At 45.1% G+C, this 17,498-nt stretch overlaps 1 protein-coding gene across 1 annotated transcript in view; it reads left to right on the top strand.

Moving 5' to 3' along the window:
- CDHR1 (cadherin related family member 1) overlaps nucleotides 1-17,498 on the top strand; it is an 87,285-nt gene that overhangs the window by 28,711 nt on the left and 41,076 nt on the right. Inside the window, exons 8-10 of the mRNA XM_066622178.1 lie at nucleotides 4,522-4,665; nucleotides 12,591-12,669; nucleotides 16,987-17,087. Of these exons, the coding sequence (XP_066478275.1) occupies nucleotides 4,522-4,665; nucleotides 12,591-12,669; nucleotides 16,987-17,087 (324 nt within the window). The remainder of the gene's footprint in view (nucleotides 1-4,521; nucleotides 4,666-12,590; nucleotides 12,670-16,986; nucleotides 17,088-17,498) is intronic.

The following is a 17,498-nucleotide window of genomic DNA, read 5'->3' on the forward strand; positions in this document are numbered from 1 at the left end:
CTGCGAGCAGCTCGGAGGACCTGCAGGTTGCTCTCACTGGGACAGGCTTTGTATGCTGCAAGAGTTCTCTTTTCCTCAGTGACTGGTGTCAACTCCTCAGAGTGGGCTTCAAACCAGTCTGCCATCTTGTTGATCTTCTTGCCGAATATGGACAAGGTGGTGGTGTAAACAGCACTCTTGAAATGTTCCCATCTATTGGATGCATTTGCGTCGGCCGGACCTGGAAGAGATTCCTCAAACACTTGTGCGAATTCCTACACTTTTCCCTGTTCCCGGGTCTTGCTGGTGTCAATGTGAGGTCTTCCTTCCTTTTTTGTGTGATACAGTCTCTTTGTTCGCAATTTCACTCTGCTGCACAACAGGGAGCAGTCAGTGTCGCAGGCAGCACCCTGATAACTGTGTGTGATCTTGATGCTGGGAAGGCTGGAGTGTCTGGTGAGAATCAGGTTGAGCTGGTACCAGTGCTTTGATCTTGGGTGTCTCCAAGAGACTCTATGTTGGGGCTTTGTGTTGAAGAACATGTTGCTGACATAGAGACCGTGATGACAGCAAAACTCTAGCAGGCATTGGCCATTTTTGTTCATCTTCCCAGTGCCAAACTGACCTAAGCAAGTGGGTCATGAACTGTGATCAGCACCAACTCTAGCACTGAAATCGGCAAGGATGAATAATGGCTCTTTCTCGGGGACTTTCTTGATAGTGGTGGCCAGGTCATTGTAGAATTTGTCTTTATCTTCTGCTGGCGACGACAGAGTCAGCGCATGTGCCCTGATAAGAGTAACCAGTCCAGCTGATGAGTGGAGCTGCAGGGGCAAAATTATTTCACTTCCAGCAGTAGGTGGGATGATGAATCCCAGCAGGGTGTTTCTGACTGCAAAGCCAACATGATGTTCCCTGGTCTCGGTTAGTGGTTTTCCCTGCCAAAAAAATGAGAAATTCAGATCCTGAATCTGGCAGCCTTGTCTCTTGAAGGGCGATCATGTCCATTTGCAGTCTGCTCAGTTCCATGTCGATGACAGCTGTCTTGCACGCGTCATCTATTTCTTGCAGATCATCAGAAAAACCAGGTGTCATTGTCCTAACGTTCCAGGTGCCCAGCTTTAGGGCAGGAGTTCTCTTTTCTCTGTTGCATCGTGCAGAGTTGTCGATCCACTTGTCAGTTTTCACCCTAAACCCCATGTACCCCATGAGGTTAACAGACCGTGGCGAGGTAGCACCTTACTGGCTGTGGACTGCCCAGCTTAAGGCAGGCGGTAGCTGCCCAATGAGATGCAATGACCTCTCCCTCTGTCAGAAGCAGCCCCTGGCGTCACACTCTATGCCAATCAAGCGAAGACGCAAACCGGTAAACTGCTGCTTTCCGTGTTGTGCCGACACAGTATGGCGAAGTTGGAGTGTCCTCTCCAGTGTGTGAAGCTTGGGTAAAGTAGATATGGAGGATAGACTGTTTCCCATGCAGCAAATCCCCCCCTCTCTACGTCACTGAAATGGTCCAATAGAAAGGCAGAAGCCAATATGGTTGGTTCCAACAGCGTCGCAGGAGTTGCCAGAGTGTGACTGTATACAACCGCGAACTGCCTCATGGACTCAGGCTCCAGATTTTGCCTTGAGGTTGACTTTTCATAACTGGATATAGCCACAAGGCAGTGGAGGTTTGGGATTGGAGAGTTGACATATGAGTCAAGATATTACTTTAGGTTCAAAATGATCTACTATAGAGAACAAGTCAGAGGAAAACTCTGACTTGTTTTCTATAGTAGGCCATTTTGAACCTAAAGTAATATCTTGACTCATATGTGTTCCAGATTCCAGTTCAACTTCCCTCCTACTTGCTATAAGCGTACCTCAACAAAAACAAATGAGGCAGTGTGGATTACCTCCCCCAGGAGGGGACCAGTCACTATTAGGGCCTGATGGAATACTGAGAAGCTGGCACTGTTAGTTGGACATTTATTAGATGTAGAATCGAGCATATAATGCAGATTTGGTATAGAGCAGCAACTAAAATAAACAAATCTATGCTCCACTCAAACAACACCTTCCTGACAACAGATTGTATTGGCATGTATACATCTTTCCTAATCTTATTCTTTAAGAACAAGATAGTATTGTATTCTTAATTGACAGAATGATGGAGGTATGATGCAGTGGCTGGAAAGGTGAATTAGGAATTGAGAACTTTGGGACTGGTTTATGAATAAATCAGTAAATCAATAAATGAATAGCAGATCAGGTGACAAAACTTCTGTTGGACTGAACCCCTTCAAATTGCAGGTATGGAGAATTTGCATGCCTTTGAAGGTATCCCACCCCCCCCCCCCCAAAAAAGCCCCTGCATATAGGAAGGAACTCAGCTTCTAGCATGTTAAGGAAAAGGCTGGCTTCCTAGATTTCTGGGGGAGTTTTTATATGCAGGAGGTTTCAATTAAGTTGTCATTCCAACCACCGCCCTCAGCCCCCATTCTAACGTGGTATAGACCAGAAATTGCTGTCATGTCATATTCCGAATATGGTTTTCAGCTTTTAGGCATTGTTCGGACATTGTGTGAATGCTCCTTAATTTGATGCCTTTCATCCAATGAACAAATTAATCCGTGTAGACCTGTAACTCATTAATACTGTGCATTTCCTAATTATGACTGCAACTTAAGCATTTCAAGACATAGTCCTACAGATCTCCTGGATCATTCTCAGTGGAAAGTTTTACTGCTTTACTGGAAGGATCTGCTCTTTGAGTAGGGTACACTAACTCTCAGGTTCAAATACCAGTGCAGTTCACTGTTTAAAAATCTCCTCCCAATGCATACACCAAATAGAGGTGTGCGCCACCTAACAACGGGGATATATTCTCTCATCCCCTTTGTTAAGTGATTAGCTCATTAAGTGAACATTAAGTCCAATCTATTGCCTTTGTTATAAACAATCCCTGCCAGACACTAGCCTGCTGCACAGGCTACTAGAGATAGACTGCCTCTTCTTTGCATTGAGACCCTTTCTGTTGTGTAAACAGACACTCTGCTGTAGGCTAAGGGAGACATGATTGCCAATGAGCATGTTTATTGTGCTTTGACCATCATCATATGTATGGTCCATCGTTAAGCGAACCCTCTAATTTTCTTTGTCATGCCTGCAGCTCAAGCAGCAGCTTGATGCTCCCATGGTCCCTAGAGATTGCTTACAAATGCTGACTACTAAGCATCTCTTACTTTGTGCTATTATAACCGTTGATTACATTATCACAAAGGAATCTCATAGAGACTCCTCTGCTCAAGTGATTTTCCTTAGAAATAGCTCTGCCAAAAGTAGCACTGTGTTTTTACCATGCTAAGGTCTGTGTCAAAAAATCCAAGCTTAATTTGGACTCCACTTCTGGATAACCTCCTAGTCCACTCTAGTTGCTGCTTACCAATAGATGTAACTAAAGCATTAAAAAGAACTTTTGATGGATTTACATTTGTCAGCTTATTTAATGAAGAAACAATGGCTGCAATCCCATACAGTCTGACCTCGGCATCTGTGAGGGTTCTGTTCCCTGAACCCTCGCAGATGCCGAAAATTGCTGATAATTGAATCCATGGTGGGAGACAACATCTGCTCCTGGGCAGTGATCTGCGGCCTGGGGAGGCCGCATGCCTCAGAAGGCTTCTGAAGGCCTTCAGAAGGCATTAGAAGTGCACTTCTGGTTTTTCCTAAAACTGGAAGTGCATTTGCCCAGGTATCCCCCCACAAACATGTGTGACACAAAAAACTTGGCTGAAACAGGGCCATGATTGATTCCATTACAAGGCTGCGCAGCGATTGGGGCAATGCAACGGGTCCTGACTATACTCCACCCCCCTTTAGTGCGGGCACCTAACTAGGAGGAGACAGTTCCTGTCTGAGCCCTCCTTTTGGGCGAACCACCCTGACTCAGAACGTGAGCTCGCCCAAGGCTCCCCTAGGTTCTTCATCACCAACCCCTGGAAATGGGGTCCAGCCAGCTGAATTGTTCTACCCACCCTGATCTGGGGAACCATGAAGATGAGCATCCCAATTCCATTTCAGGGTCAAGCCAGGCTGCCCGCGATCCCCGATGCCAAGGAACAAAGAGGCTGGGAAAGCATGGGCGCCAGCCTTTAAATTACGCCCAAGCTTGCCCCCTCCCCCAACCAATATCTGCTCACCACGTCATGCAGGCGGGGAACCGGACAAGTTTCCCTCCACCTGCATTAACAGCTGGAGGGTTTTTCTAAGGCCTTCTGGGGGCCTCAGACCATCTTCCATGTGCAATCTTATGACTCTTATGAGCATCCCTCTATACACCCTCAATTTTAATGGATATCCCCTAGTTCAGGTGTTGTGTGAGAGGGAAAAGAGCATCACTCTATCCACCCTATCCATCCCTATCCATCTAATTTTATATGTCTCAATTGTCAAATATGTGAAGGACTGCAATTTATGCTGGGAAATTCAAAGCACATGGTTTTGTAAGAGAAAGAATTTAGCAGCAGATTGTAATGATGGAATTGTTTTGCATCCTAGGATGGTGGTGGCAAGCTCCGTGGTAACAACAAGGTGTTCTCGGTCACAACCACTGTCACAATCAATGTGGAAGATGTTCAAGATACACCTCCAATCTTTGTTGGTACTCCCTACTATGGATATGTCTATGAGGACACTCTAGCAGTGAGTATGATCAGGGCCATGTATGTTCTGTCAAATATATATTCTGCAAAGAAACTTGGAAGGTAGCAAGCTGGAGGTGGGTGCAAAGGGGTTGAAGATGAGAAGACGTGATTGGGCACAAGAGAGGGCAATCTGAGGGATGGGGAAGGTGGAAGGGAAAAACATTGCACGTCAGGGAAGAAGTGACACCAAGAGGGCTTGGGCCAAACTGGGAATGTGGGGGCATTCTATTAGATCAGGTGTCTGTAAACTTTTAGGTGTCTCTAAATATTTAGGCCAGAGGGTCACATCAAATAACTGGTATGGTGTCGAGGGCCAGAAAAATAAATAAATTTTAAATATAAAATTTAAATAAATACATTAGAAAGCCTCAGAAAAACTAAGGCCTTCAGACAGATCAAAAACATCACTTCTGCCTTTTCAGGAAAACCATAAAGTGATGTTTTTAGGCCTTTAGAAGGCATTCTGAGGGGAGGCCTATGGCCTCCCAGGCCCTCAAGAACCCTCCAGATGCAACTGGAGTGCAACTCTGGTCACATACAGTTGAGCGGGCCAGAGGCTTGCAGGGGACCAGAGGCTTGTCGTGGGTTGGATAGAGGTTTGTCGCGGGCAGCATATGGCCCCCGGGCTGGGGTTTGGAGACCCCTGTATTAAATGGAAGGCTGAAAATTTCTCCCTTCACACGTAGCAGATTTTGCCTAATGCTCAGAATTAATCATGCCAACTTAATTATATTGGACTACCGGTGGAGCCTATTTATCCGCATTAGTTCCGTTCCATGCTGCGGCGCAATTAACAAAAAATGTGTTGTGCTAAATTCCATAGAGTCATGCAAATATGCTGCAGCCTGAGACTTCTGGATGGAAGGAAACTAAGGCAGCTGTTATCAATCCCCTCCCCTCTGCCATCCTCAGCCCTCCCGTTGCCAGCTGTCCTGCTTCTTTCACAGGTGGGATGCTGACCTTTTGAGAGTCCAGTCCTATGGGTTTCTACTCAGAAGTAAGTCCCATTCTAGTCAATGGGGCTCTCTCCCAGGAAAGTGTGGAGAGGATTGTAGCTGTGCTGGGCTGTTTTGTTTCCGTAGGCTGGAGCATGGACAGCCTGCACCATCTGGGGGGGGGGGGGAATTGGGCAAACACTTCCTGGGTTTTTTAAAGCAATCCCCTCTGTTGCTACCACACCTGACCGTGTGTGTGTGTGTGTGTGTGTGTGTGAGAGAGAGAGAGAGAGAGAGAGAGCGCTCCACCTTGCTGCACATGCTCTGGCTGCAGAGGTTTTCTGCCCCCCCCTTCCCCTCTTCAGCCTCAGCTGGCTCAGGGGCTCCAGGAGTCTTACTGTTCCTTCACAAGGGGAACCTCATCCATGGCTCCAGGGCTATTTCCCTGCCTGGGTGAGGCAGAGCCTTTTTGCAGTGTTTTGGGCTGCCTGGAAAGGGAGTGAGATGCCAGCCAAGGGCAAAGGAGGCAAAAGCATGTGTGACTTTCAGTTCCTCCCACCCCATTCGACTTGTTGAGACAAATCCGCAGATAAAAAAATCTGTTGATAAATAGGCTGCACCTGTATAATTATGCGGCATTCATGCTGAGTATTTCGGAAATGTGGTAGGAGGAGATATGTCAAAGAAAGGAAGAAACAAAAGATGCCAAAAAGGGAGGAATAGGCATTAGAAATATGGGGTGTACGAGTGGAAGGAACACATAGCAGAAATCCAAAGTGACTCAAACAGAAATATTGTTGGAAGCCTGTGACTTTTCACATGTTATAATGCTCATATACAATACAGGAGCTAAGACTGCAGCCTGATTCTATGCACATGTTTTTCAAAACCATCTTCCTCTACCAAATGGTAGGGCCAGCCATGCATAATGTCCTAATCCCACTGCACAATGTAGTATATCCCGCAGCAGGGCTGCTAACCTCTTCAGGTCTGCGTTCAACCTGCAGCATGTGAGATTTGGTTAATCCTGGTTTAGCTTGCAGGACTCCAAATGGATGTAAAATTATCCAGAGGTGAAGCCAGCTCCTGCTTTAGCTCAGTGGCAGCTTTTCAGCTCATGTTTACAGCTTGCTTTTTCAGCTCATCTTTACTGAGGCATCCTCCTCCCCATTCGGTTCTGTTTCGTAGCTCTTTCCCTGTCATGGTGCCACAATTCACTGCTCAGTCAGGAGGCAGGGAAGAATGATTTCTGGGAATACTGGAGGTGTTTTTCCTGCACTTTGTAATCCTTAGCCATAAAAGGCACTATAAAGTTGTGAAACATAATAATTTACCTTGTGTTGCTATTAACCAATGAGCTGGAAATCCCCGTAATTATTATGTGGGGTATTTTATGGAATCCACTGTGGAAATCAAGGTTAGTTAAGCATTAATTACCTTCACTCTAAGCCCCATAACCAAAAATATTATCACATTATAATGATGGAAATACTCACATCTTTCCTAGCTCGATCTTGTAGGAACCTCCACATATTAAAATGCACTTTCCAGGCTTAGCATTGTTTTTACACCTTGTTTGTGTTCCTTTACATTGCGAATGGGGGGGGGGGTACTTATTCAGCACTAACCCTTTTTGACTTTGTTTCTTACTACATCACCGTCATGGGTTTCCTCTAACAATGCTCTTTGTATCTTGCAAATTGTTTCTGAGTCTTTCCAAATGATTGCAGAACAGGTGGTGCATGTGAAATAAGAGTCCTACACACTAGATACATTCTGGAGGAAACTCTCAACATGGTACAAGTCACAGGCCTTTGTGCGCCTCTCCTTCTCATTGTGGGGAAGCAATAAATAAGCTGGGCAGTAATGCATTTCTTTGGTTGTGATTGTTGCCTTGAAGAATTTATCGAAAGGTGGGATATAAATCTAATTATTACAATTACTTTTTTTAATGGCTTTGCAGGCAGCAGCAATTTTACCAGCACTTGAAAGGCTAGTAACTTTCTTGGCAGTTGGTTCCTGCTGGTTGCCATTTTTTTTTCCCCTCTAGAAACCATACAGAATTGACCCTATAGGGTCCCTGTAAGGTACTTTCCTGGTGCATTGTAAAGGGGGGAAAAAAAAATATGGCAAGCAGCAGGAGCTGGCCAACAAGAAAGTAATCTGTGCTTCAACTGCTGATAAACCTGCTGCTGTGTGCAGGTGCACTACAAAACAAAAAGAAAAAAGCTGGGAACGTAGCCAAAGCCACCACTGTTGATAAAGGAGTGATGGAAAGAAGGTAAAAAGAAAAAAATGAACAGCTACTGCCACCCTTGATAAAATGACAAGTAAACATTTTATCTGTTGGTAACTTTGGTTGCCTGAACACTGAAAAGCATGATACAAATGTAAGTAATAATATTCCCAAAGGAAGGGGTTACACACACTAATGTACCTGGGGTGGGGGAGGGGCAAATGCCTTGGGAAGCCATTCTATGGAGCAGCAATTTTCAGCCTTTTTCATCTCATGGCACACTGACAAGGCACTAAAATTGTCAAGGTACACCATCAGATGTACCTTGACAATTGACAAGGTACCTCATGCTGCCAATGGGGGGGGGGCTTTTGGCTTTCTCCAAAAACCAGAAGCCCCCCTATCATTAGAATGGTGTGCCTTGTCAATTGTTTTCTCTGAAAACCAGAAGTAACATTTTTAGTCAAAATTTTAACATTTTTAGGAAAGGGAGGGGAGGAAAGGACTGAGCCCATATAATACAATGGGGAAATCCAGCATCTCCCCTCTTCCTTGCTCCAGGAGCAAAGACAGGGTGTCATACTTCTTCCAATTCAAGTATTATTTCATTTTTTTAATGTGCTTTATTATTATTTTTATTAAACATTTTAAAACACATTATGTCTGCATGCTGTTTCTTGGAACTTAAGACTAACTCATGCAACTGAGTGCTGAATTTGGCCTAGGGAAAGAGTATGAGGAGACAATTCAGTCAACTGACTTTTGCTGCAACTTGAAAGATATGCAGTGAGCGTAATTTTTGGCTGGAAAAATCACGCCAGCCTCTGCCCTATTAATATTTTCAATATTAGCAATCTATCGCATTGCAGCATTGTTATAAGCTACAGTCTCTAGCCATAGGCTCTCCTGCCTGCAATATGGGCAGGATGGGCTGTACTAGCACTGCACTGCAATTGCAATTTGAAAAACTGGATAAAGAAAACAAAGTTTTAAAAGATGAAATAAGGCCTGAATTAGCAACAGCACGAGCTCCCATCTTTGCTGTTACTGGAGGAGAATGTGAGGGGTATTGATACCCAATCACAGCTATGCTAAAATCCTGGATTTCTCTGTGTGCATTTATAGCAGCTCTCGTATCTGTCCCAGGGGATGGGAAAAAAGATAGCAGGGACTCCTGCATTTGCTTCTATGTTCTCGAAGAATAGAAAAAGAAGAATGCTTCCAACGGAGCTGAAAAGCATCTGTAAATCCAGTTGCTGTTGTTAACAACAACAACATTTATATACTGCTTTTCAACAAAAAGTTCACAAAACGATTTACAGAAACGATCAAATAACTAATGGCTCTAATGGCCTGTCCCAATAGGGCTCACAATCTAAAAAGATGCAACACTAGCAGACAGCCACTAGAAAAGACACTGCTGGGGGGGGAGGGCCAGTTACTCTCCCCCTGCTAAATAAAAGAGGAGCACCCACATGAAAAGGTGCCTCTTAACCAGTTAGCAGGGTTTATCTATGGTGTCACCTTTATCTATGGTGTCATAGATATGGTGACAGCAATCTTATCCTCCAGAGCTCTGTTTTGGGTCTAAGCAGAAATAGAATAGTTTGTGCTAACTTGTGAGCTCTGCCTAAATGCTTCCTAGATGATACCTTTTCTTAAATGAAGTATTTTAAAAGAGAAATAATGTGTGACCTCTGGTGCATCTCCAAGCTAGCCCAGTCTATCATGTTCTTGAGGTAAGCCTGTAGATACAGATTGCAGACTTTCCCCTACCCTCCTAATCCCAGGCCTTAATGCTGCCACAAACCTGATGGCATCAGGATCTCTTTCCCACAGCCTCTGATCTTAACCTCACTCCACCTCAAAGTACAGTGTAAGAGGAAGAACAAATGTTTAGGTTCTAGAAGTGGTAGAGAATGCTTGTATACACTTGGGTTGGGTAACAGCCCCTGAGTCTAGAGATGTGATGCCACCCATCTACTCTTCCTCTTTTGCTTTGCCTCTAAAATCCAGGGGGACTGAACCTTTTAACATTTGTTTTGCTGCCATGTGCGTGTTTCCTCTTTTACAATATGCTTTGTGATTGCCATGGCAATGACAGCGGCAGGCAGACTGGCACCCCTCTCCACTAAGACCCAATCCCCGGGCTCCTCCCCCCTTTGGTTGCAACAAACAGCTCCTCCTCCCTCCCATTCTGCCTTGTGAAGGTGGGAGCTTGGCTGAAATGGAGGACCGTGGCTATAGGACCACTTCTTCCTTCTGGTCCCTAGTGCCATGAAGGGGGCAGCTGGGGAAGCAGTGGTTGCTGAAGAGGGAGGGAGGATGGAGTAGCAAGAGGAGGAGGAGGAGCTGTTAGATTTTGACAGTTTTGCCAGGGCTAGGGTGTGGGATGCCAGGGAGGTAGTGCTCACTCTGCCCAGCTGCGCCCCTGAATCCTGAGGCTCATTAGCAGGCTGACCCTGTTCAGTGCTTTAACATTATCTCTTGTTTACAATGGTATCAGATAATGCATTCCAACTGTCCCTAGTTACTAGGTATAGACCCTATTTTCTAGATTCTCTCCTGGGAAAATCTAGATCCTCTCCTGGGAAAGTTTGTCCATACTCTTGCCTGTTAAACTTTTTGTAACTGGTGTTCTGTGAGGCTCAGCTCCCCAAATCAGGTTTCTGGAAGTTAAAATTTTGACAGTGCATTTCTGTGCATGTTTACTCACTGTCAGGGGCAGCCTTCGAGCAATTTGACCCATTTGGGCCCTGCGCCTGGAGGGGCCCCACACTGTCCGCAGCTGCAGCTATCTTCCATACCGAGACATTGTGAGGAGAGTGCTGTGAGCAGAGGAGTGTTGTTCGATGGCAATCCCTCCTGCCCCTGGGTCCGATGGGCTTGAAATCCCCCCTAGAAGCAGTTGGCGGTGATGCCACTGCTGAGTGCCTTGCTGTTGCCATCCATCCTGGTGAATGGGGGGGTTACAGGAGAGGGGGGTCTGCAAAAATGTTTTGCATTGGGCCCCACAACTCCTAAGGTTGGCCCTGCTTACCATGTACATTTTTTTTCAGTTTTCCTATGCCCGTGTGTGTGTGTGTGTGTGTGTGTGTGTGTGTGTACACCCACTGAGAATTTCACTTCAAGCATCTGATGAAGTGGATTGTAGTCCATTGATGTTGAAATAAATGGATCAATCTTCAAGGTGCTACAAGACTTTTGGTTATGTTTTTGCTGTAAAAGCCAAACACTCCTGCAGCTGGATGTTTTATCTGGATGTTTTACTCCCCCATAAAGATGCACATGATGGCAGCTTGCTTTGGAAAAAAAAAATACATCTTTTCTAGTACTCATGCAGGCACCAGACAGATTAGACAAAACAGTCCAGAACCACAGCAGAGGTTGGGGAAAGGGGAACAAGTGAAGCACTTTGGGCCTGCTGCAAGCCTGATTGTGTCCCTCCCAATACCTTGTTTAATTGGAAAAAAAGCTTCCATTGAAAACATCTGAAGATTTTTTTTAACCATTAAAGTGCAATTTACCAAAAAAAAGCATGTAAAAATAAGGTGCTGCAGTGGGATTAGAACTGTGGTGGGGCAGGGTACTAAGGCCTCCTTGCCTACCATCAGGGTTAGGTACTATTGTATCACTCTTCCTGCAATGCACTATTTAACTTAAAAAGAAAAGAAACTCACAGAAGTGCCAGTGATAGGGTCACATCTAGTTTGATCTTCCGCTACATATAACTGAATCAACTGCTTATACTTGCTCTGTATATTCCTGCCTTTATCTCCCTTTCCTCCTTCTGCCATTTCCCTCATGTCAGTATCTAGACTATAGGCTCCTCAGGGAAGGAACCTGACTTTTTACCAATGGGGTTCTTGCTTTAGAATTGGCTGGAGAAGCTCAGGGAGGAGGAGGAGGCAGGGAAGCCGGGTGGGAGGGGCGGTTCGTAGCAATCACGCTTTCCAACCTCATGGCTCCTGTGGGCTCCATTGTTACTTGGAAAGAGGAAGCCTCATTACAACTGGCACAACTGGAACTACTTCTGAGTAGAGCTCCAAAGGATTGGATCATACTGGTAAGCCTCCCGGCTGCCGCACGTGACTCTCCTCCCTCTTACTGCTTCTGTCCCCGCTCTCATACATCTGTCCCACCCCCTCCCACCTTGTTTACAGATGGGATGGGGACATCAGGGGAGTGTTTAAAGAAAACTCAGACGCACACACCCCAGCAGCAGCTCCGTGTTTTTGTCTGCGAAGCCGCGCCTGACATGTGTATCAAAAAGACTCGTGACTCAAGTCTTTTTGAGACGTGGAACCACTCTGGGAGACTCAGAAAGTCCGCCAGTTAGGACGTGTTTTTGAGTTGAGTCGTGAGGGGTGGAGATTCGTGACTTGAGTCAAATCAAACTGTGCTTGACTCCCCCATCCCTGAAATTTGGTAACCCTGTCAAAAAGTGGCACTCTCTTGTAAATCACAAAGGAATAAATTACAAAATGTAGGTATTCTTGGCATCTTGAAACTAGCCGATTAAATAAATTGCTTCACAATGAGCCTGTGCTTGACAAGGCTAGCAAGTGTTTATCTCTTTGTTCTTTCCACTAATGTTCCATTTTACCCCTTGTTGCCTGCCACATGGGCGGGAGGTGCTGGGTTAGGTTGACTTGGATGAATATATTGAAGCATTTTTACTTCACTTTACTTTCTATACATAATTTTTTTCTCTCTCTCTTTCTCTCTCTCTCTCTCTCTCTCTCTCCCCAGGGTTCTGAGGTAATAACAGTTGTTGCAATTGATGGAGACCGCGGAAAACCTAACGACATTCATTACAGTCTTATAAATGGTAAGTAGACTGGATTGGTGAAATCCTAAAGGAATAACAAAGCCATATCTGACACTGAATTAACAGATGGTTTCAGGACTAAATTTACGTAGTCTGACAACAGCAATGCCAGACTCCACACCGACCTCTGCAGAATTTTGTGGGATATCTCTTATCAGCAAAGGGATGTCTGTTTTATGCCCTACCATTATCCCCCGCCACTTGCACTGGTGCATCCGTGCCCTTGGTGGGGAGGGGCGATCAGGAGGCCTCCTTGAAGTAAGGGAACTCTTGTTCCCTTGTTTGCAGGTAAGTCGCCTGTTGCCCTATGAGCCTGCTGGGATCTGTGCCAGCTCCTTGGCTGGTGCAAGTGTGAGTGGATCCAAGGGGGACCCAAGGGGAAGTGTCAAGGCTGAGAGGGGATCATAGGATATTGGCAGCATTTTTTCCACCAAGAACCACCCCCTATCCGCCCCAACTTGCCTCCCAGCGGCCCTGTTCCTTGCCCACTCCTCCCACACTCAGCCTTATTACTAGCCCTCCCTACCCACCCCCTGTGCCAATTTACTGGTACTGGGGGAGCCAGACAAGCTACTGATGCAGAGCCAGCACCACTCACTATGCCCTGGCAGCATGCACCAGCGCATCATATTTCGTGATATCACAAACCACACTGTGCTGCTGGAATGCAAGTTCTGGCATTGCAGTGGCAATCCTGGCCCCTGTGCCACTGAGTGCCAGGACCACAGAAATTGCCCCTCCCACAAGCTGACTGTTATTCCCTCCCCACCAGGGGCCTTCTGACCGGAGGCGACCGTGCATGGCCTCCTGTGACCTCCTGAAGGCATTCTGAGGCCTCTGGAGAGCCTTAAAATGACATTTTAAGGTCCTTAGAAGGCCTTTTTAGGCCAGGGCGGAAAACTTTTGGTTTTTCCTCAAAAACTGGAAGGCCCTCTGGAGACCTCGGCAGGCTTTCAGAGGACCATAGAGGCCATGCACAGTCTCCTCCGGCCTTCTAAAGGCCCCCAGGCAGGGAGAAGAAGGCAGCGGCCGTACCCCTCAATTGTGGTGCCTCCGTGTTTTTGCCCCCCCTTGACCCCTCCAAGTATGCCAGTGCAGATGGGGGATTGGATTGGGAAGTTAGATTATTTATATTTCACTGAATAGAGATTTGTTTTTTTGTTGGAAAACATGTACATCTTGTATCTTTATGTACTTGTACTCGTAAGGTGACTTACAACATTATTTAAAACTACTAACATACAATAGCAATAAAAATGTATAATACAATAAAAATCATACATAGAAGAGAATCATTTACTACTGTTTAGCAGTTTTCTATTGGAACAGAGATTACAGAGATGTCATTTTCTGGATTATCCTCTCACCGCCTCAGTTTTAAAGGCGAGTAACCCCATACCTATTTTTCCTCAAACGTTTTGTAACATCTCTGTTTCACATGACAGTACCTGTGTATCAGCTAGTGAAATTATTGGAAGGCTTTTAATTAAAAAAAATTAGTTTATATTTTAAGCAGCAGCTAATCTTTCAAAAAGCACATTGTTATAGAAAGCACACAATGGACCATGCTCTGAATTACCAATTTCCTCCAAGCAATTAGGCGGTTTCATGATGTATGAACACTTGAAACTGCTGTTGACTTCATTTTCATTGTAGTCAAGATTTACTTTTTGGGCCTATGAATCTTGATAATGACCCTTCACATGAGTCAATATGTGTTCAATGTGAAGTCTAATGCCCTCTAACGAAGTAGCAGTTATTGCAGATATTAGCAAACTAGAACATTATTGGACAGTTTTAAAAATGGGTATTGAAGCCAAATTAAAAAGAAGGAAACAGAGAGAGAATAATACTTTAATGGACTTTCCTGGACTTCTGGTTACAAACAAGGCTTAACCCATTTTTTGCCCAGACTCCTCTGTTTGGGAGAAGTGAGGAAGAGGAGGAGGAAGAAGGGGAACAAAGAGCACTCAGCCTCCCCACCAAGGGTAGTGTCACTAGATGCTGTACTGTCTAAAAGGTGGCCTGGGATGAGATGGTATCCAGTGATGGGGAGAGATGCTCATTCTCTACTGGGGGGGGGGCTAGTTTGCCAGCACAATGTCCAGGAGACCCACACGCATTCATCAAATGGGGGCTGCATTTTATGTGGAGCTTCATGTTTGTTCTCACAATGCATGGCTTTCTTAGCACGCAAGTGTGCACTTGAAAAGAAACCATCATTTCCCATGTGATGTGCTAATACACAGATGTGCATTGAGACAGCACAAATGTGTGCACTAATGGCCTGGCACTAGCAGCAAGGCCACTCAGATGAAATATTTTCTGACTTTGCACCCTCAATTCTCACAGCAGGGGATCAAGAAGAAGATCACATTGAGACTGGGCCAGTAAATGTCTAGCTACCTTGGAATTATATCTGGTTGGTAGAGTGAACCAGGAATTTTATGTACAATGCCAGTTTGCTCATGTGATTCCTCCTCCAGCTACTGATATGTGTGTGGACATATGATTCTGCTGGCATATGCCCCTAACTGCACTAGGAAAATCATGTACGATATAAGAAGTAGAAACCATATCTCTTTGGTCATTGCATTTACTGATGGGAGGTGTTTTTGTGCTGTATATTGTCTTTAGCCCTTCAGGTAGGCCCAATCCTATCCAACTTCCCAGCACCAGTGCAGCTGTAATGCAGCCCTGCGGTAGAGGAACAAATGTTCCCATATCTTAAGGAGGCCTCTTTGACTGCATCCCCAAATACAGGAAGCAGTGCACACCCCATAGGCACAGCAGCACCAGCACTGGAAAATTGGACAGGATTGGGCCCTTAGTTGTATAACAGATGAAGTCATCCCGTCTGTCCTTCTGCATCTTCTTTCCTGCCTGTGGTGGGAGAAGAATGTGCTCAGTGAACAAAGTGAATTGTAATTATTTTTCTAGGAATGGCCTGTAAGTTGCAGCCCATTGAGCCTAATGCAGCCCACTGTATTGGTCTAGTATAGTGGTTTGTAAACTTTTTAGAGACCCTAGGCTGCTGCCCAGTTTATAAATGCCAAGGGTTTTGGCTATAATGGTAGCAGTGCTCTCCCCCCAGTAGCAGCTTGTTTAACCCTGATGCACATAGCCTAATCTGCCCTGTCCGTTTCGTGACCCATCAAAAATAGGATCACGACCCACAGTTTGAGAACCACTGGTCTAATCGGCTCTTTGGTTTCCTGAAACACAACTTAAGCAAGCTGGTTCAAGAAACTACCTACCTCTAAGACCAAGGCAAATGTACTAGGCGAGCCTGACCCTTTTGCTTCTTGAGTTGTTGATTTTTAGAAGTTGATGCTCAAATGCAGTTGAGCTTTTAATGCCCAAGATATCTGAAGAGGTGTGTTAGCATTTTTTCCCCCCCAGAAACATGTGCAGGAAAACGAATCTGTTAATGTTAAACTTCTCACCTCTCTGAGCTGTGTGAGAATTGTTCTCACTGTTGGAGGACAAAATTATAATCTGCTAATTAGAACAAAAGTGTTCATTTTCAATTTTAACTTATGTGTCACACATCCAAGTCATTTGGCATTCAAAAGATGGGTGCTGGGCATTGGGGAGACTGTAAAGGAGGGGTGGAGGACAATGACACACACTCTCTCTCTCTCTCTCTCTCTCTCTCTCTCACAGACTTTATTTCAGGTTGCATATGGTTATTTCTCAGTTGCACCTGGATTTAACCATTAGGGCATGATCCTTCCCCGTGCCAGTAGAGCCACATGGAGGATTGACACAGGGTTGCATACAGTTATCTTTGAGATGAGAGCAAAGGCTGGATGAGGATATAGTGGAGTCTCATCACAATGCACCTCAGTGTTAGAAGCAGGCCTTGAACCCTTAGTGTCAGTAGAAGTGTCCAGTGTGTCATCAGGGGCTAGGTGTGGGGCACTATGGAAGACCAAGAACAAAATGTTGCGCCAGGGCCTCCAGCAACCTGGTGCCAGTCCTGTCTAAGAGGGTCCATTCTGGCTGCAGATAGCCCCAAAGTTGGTCAATTTGTTAGCTGTGGAGCAAATAATGTGTTAAGATGTTTATTGCAGTCATTTATTCTGATCTAGCAAGGGAGATCTATTTAACATAAGCAGCTTCCTGTGCATACTGGGATGTGTATCCAGGCCCCATTGAACTGGCTAGTTATACCTTTTGATGGACATGGGCTGTACGTTCCCATTCAGAGCCAGCATTTGTTATCCCCAACTACATCTGGACCGTGGCTTTTCTTTTTTAGCAAAATGGAAATGCCCTTAGGTATAACATATGTATGTGTCTGTTTTGTGACAGGAAGTGACGGATCATTTGAAATAAATAACACAACTGGAGCTATTTCTGTTATTAAAAATCCAGCTCGGCTGAAGAAAGAAGTATATGAACTCAAAATTCAGGTATTTATTTTGTCCTCTCACCACAAAACTTTAGTCTTACTCTGCCTGAATTAATTTACACTGTGCAGAATTTCAACAAGTCTGAATGTGATGCACTCATTTACACAGGAGAATTGGCGCATCTTGATTTTGTCTGCTATGAGGCTATTTCTAAGCAACCACCTCTGACAAAGCAAAAGGTTCTCATGTGCTTGTATCGGTAAAAGATCAGGATTTCTCAACAGGGCAACCTGAAATTCCGATATGCAAGACAGACAAACTTGTATACATGTACCTGTCTACATTGTGTTTATGTTTTTGTACTCTTTTATTTATGTTTTAAGCCACCTTGGGTCCCTTTGGGGAGGGAGGCAGGATATAAATACATTAAATAAATAAAAGAAATGAATACCTGGAGAGGGGGCAAGAGGG

Source organism: Tiliqua scincoides, chromosome 3 (genome assembly GCF_035046505.1).
Source record: "Tiliqua scincoides isolate rTilSci1 chromosome 3, rTilSci1.hap2, whole genome shotgun sequence".
In the NCBI taxonomy this organism is placed as follows: Eukaryota; Metazoa; Chordata; class Lepidosauria; order Squamata; family Scincidae; genus Tiliqua; species Tiliqua scincoides.